The 3,423-nt window shown below is 40.5% G+C and overlaps 1 protein-coding gene across 1 annotated transcript; it reads right to left on the bottom strand.

Moving 5' to 3' along the window:
- Positions 1-268: 268 nt before the first annotated feature.
- LOC147603192 (uncharacterized) lies at positions 269-1,857 on the bottom strand. The gene is made up of 3 exons (XM_086796610.1): positions 1,754-1,857; positions 965-1,404; positions 269-820 (listed from the first exon to the last, which is right to left on the bottom strand). Exons 2-3 carry the CDS (start codon positions 1,389-1,391, stop codon positions 471-473), a joined length of 777 nt encoding a protein of 258 aa, XP_086652736.1. The 5' UTR covers positions 1,392-1,404; positions 1,754-1,857; the 3' UTR covers positions 269-470.
- Between the last annotated feature and the right edge of the window lie 1,566 nt (positions 1,858-3,423).

Consider the following 3,423-nt stretch of genomic DNA (forward strand, 5'->3'; position numbering starts at 1 on the left):
TATGATGATAGCGTGAATGCAGTTAGGCTACCATGTGTCCTGGAGTCCATCTTCTTTTTGTTTGGGAGGATGGAAAATAGGTCATACTGTGCAGATTACTATACTAAACTGTAGTAAATATAACTTGAAGTAGGATGTTCAAGAGCTTTGTAAAAGGACTCTATGATGTAAATATTTTCAGTGTTAATATTACACATATATTTCCCAGAAAAAAGCTCATGCCATGTTGAAAAGCTAGCCAAGTAAAGAGCATTAAGACACATTTATAAGAGTCTATTTTATTTGGAAAACATATTGCTTTGAGATCGAGGAGCATCGGGTATATAAACACTAGTATATCCATATTCTACACATAAAGCGCCTGAACGATGATTATTGAACCACAAAGTTTTATAATGGAATGAGTCTTTGTGGATGGTGTGTAAGGTTTTATAATGGAATGAGTCTTTGTGGATATGGTGTGTAAGGAACTATGAGGCCACACCGGCGGCATCGAGGCCACCCTTGCCACTCGCATTTTCTAGGCTTCCTGGCTTGGCGAAGGGCAAGGTGAACTCGATAACGCTGCTGTAGCCATTGCCATGGGTGTAGCTGCCGACTAGAGTGATGAGGTTGTTGGTGGTAAACAGACTATCGTCAGTGTTGAACGTGTCACGCACTTTTGTGCCTCTCTGGTTGTAAGGGTAGACGTTATTGTATATGGCCTTGCTGATGTCGTCGTCGAAGTAGAGCTGGGTGGTGGCTTCGTAGGAGGTGGTGTTGTCGGGGTTGTAGAGACGGACCCTCACGTGAATATGGACGGTGCGGCTTTTATACCATCCTGCAAAAAGAGGCTAGGGTAGCGTTACATCTAGGCAAAGGTGACGATTAAAAGCCGGAGAGGAAACATCGAACAAAAGAGATGGTTAGCAAAAGCAGAGACATATGGCGCAAGAGTGAAAGATGTCATATGATTTTCACTTGCCCGGATAGATTGTATAGAAGGTGGCATAGCCTGTGGAGTTGGTGTGCTGGTAGCCTCGCAGCCATTTCTCACCCTCGGTGTGCTCAAGGCTCTCGTCGCTGTAGCGGCCATCGTATCTACAGTGCCATAGATCAATCCTTGCCAGGGCAATGGGCACACAGCGGTTGTATAGGGCGCTCAGATCCCCGTCCACCACTCGGAAGGTGAGGTTGAGGGGCACACCATCAGAGACGTTCCACCTCACATTGGCTTCGTGTATGTTTTCGTCTATCCAGTAAGGCCCTTGCGTCTTCGATGTGAATTGGGTGCAATTCTTCGTAAGCTCTCCAGTCGATGGAGCAGGAGATGCCAGCAACCGATTGCTTTGCAAGAGGAGGAGGCTCATCACTACCATCACGGCCGCCCACCCCAATCGGAAAGACGACATTCTGCGCCCCTCCCTATACACAAGTTTACATTCACAGGAGCAGCATATCAGCCTCCATAATTTTTTTGCAAATTTTTCACATGAAGAACCTTATTTAAGCAAAAAGTTTGACATCGACCAACTTTCGTTAGCTAGCTTGTCTTGCATACTTGATCACCAACTTTCTGTTAGCTAACTTGACTGGAAACAGCGTCTATAAATTATCTCAGCTAATGTAGAACCTTAAGCAAAACTTTCTGTTAGCTAACTTGACTTGATTTGCACGTCGGCATCTAGTTGCCCTTAAATGAATGAATGCAAAATTAATAAGTTTTGATGGTAACTAGTTCCCAACTACAGAAAACAGGTCTGATGAATTATACCAGCTCTCGGCCTCAAAGAGTGAGAAGGTGAGGCTGAAGGGCTTCAAGCTCTGAAAACAAAGTAAAAATCGAGGGAGTCCAGAACCTCAAAATCCGTGATGCATATATTTCTAGTATTCCTTCCTTAAATAATAATATCAAGTAGTACATACACATAATACCAGCTTTTTTAAAAAAAACGTGAGACTCGAGAGTGCGTGTCACACAAATATAGGTATTACTTAACACGCGAAAAATTTTATAAGTTGTAGTACTAGGGCCTATTCCCCTAGATAATAAAAAAATATTGTTTAATTTCAATGCAGCACTTTACTAGTATATATTTTATTTAAAACCCAACCGGATTATGGCAGCACCGTGCCAGCCGTTTCAACGAATGCAGTAAGAACAAGAATATGGTGCTATGCACACAGCACACTCTTGTGGCTGGAGCTATAAAATCAACTAAACACGTGAAAAACCTTCGTGGAGGTGTTTCTTACTAATTTTAAAGAACTTGAAGATATTCCTTTCAAAAATGATTCCAATAAATTTGCAAAAGACACTACAACCTAAGAATCTTACTAAAAAAAATCTAATGATTTTGAAACCTTAAATTACAAACATTTATTTCTCGAATGTAAGAGGTGCAAAAGACACTAAAACGTAGGCTCTTCTCGTTGCACACACAGTAGATACAAAAGCTATGTCTAAGCTTTCAAGCGTGTTCCTCCTGTTGAAAAAACTTGTGTTTCTAGTGAATAATCTTCTCATGGTTACATGGCACATGTAATCATGTAACCTATACAAATAGCTTAAAGAAATTGTGGACAAAGAAGAAATTCTATTTTCCTGTGACATGTTGTGTTCGTATAAAAGACATTGTGAACATTGAATGCATGCCTTACTATAAAGGTCATGGTTCCTAGTAGATTTTTCAAAGATATCATGATGATTCTTAGTTTCCTTTAAGAGATCTAAGCTTAGGAAAAAAATAATGATCAAGGGAGATCTTAATATACTACAATAAGTTTAAATAGGGTGAGGATCTAGATTTCAAGATATTCTCTTTAAAATATATAAGTGTATCGCGAGAGAGTTCACCATAAGAGGTTTTTAAATCGTAAAAATTTCGGTTTGCATATAAGTGGGCATGGTTGGCGCTATTCCACACATTAGAATAAGTACTCAATTCATCGTTACATCCTCTCATGTTTCCACCTCTCGCTGACAATCCCGTGGTGACAATAGTGTGATATGCATGCACCTCAAGATCGAGGGATCACGGACATGACTTTCACAAATATAAAATTAAATATTAAGACTCGATTGAGATGCCGAGTCAGTAACACCTCTAGAGGGTGTCAGCCGGCGAGGCTCATCCATGGCATTACCCATTGTCTTCTAGTGTGGCCAATATTTGGAAGGGTGGTACCCCCTTGTGGTACTCGGGTGTGTGTGTCGATGTAGAAGTATGGTGAAATTCTCCGCATCCATAGGCTAGACGTAGGACCCTTATATTGGGGAAAAGAAAACCCTACCGTAGAAGTTGTAGTAACGAGAAGTTAGGAACCATGCTAACCATACTCCTAGAAGTGTAACCATTCCTTGGTTTTCAATTGAGATATATATACTTGTTTTCATTCAGAAGCATTATACTAGAAAAACTGTTTAAATTACTAAAGGCTTTT

The sequence above is a fragment of the Cibotium barometz genome, chromosome 64 (genome assembly GCF_041138505.1).
Source record: "Cibotium barometz isolate CiBa-2024 chromosome 64, ASM4113850v1, whole genome shotgun sequence".
Taxonomy (NCBI): domain Eukaryota; kingdom Viridiplantae; phylum Streptophyta; class Polypodiopsida; order Cyatheales; family Cibotiaceae; genus Cibotium; species Cibotium barometz.

Bases quoted from the DNA above. Each gene is read 5' to 3' on its own strand.
- LOC147603192 (XM_086796610.1), bottom strand. From the start codon at position 1,391: ATGTCGTCTTTCCGATTGGGGTGGGCGGCCGTGATGGTAGTGATGAGC. The intron at 821-964 runs GCAAGTGAAAAT...CTCTTTTTGCAG, and splicing joins CTTCTATACAATCTATCCGG to GATGGTATAAAAGCCGCACC.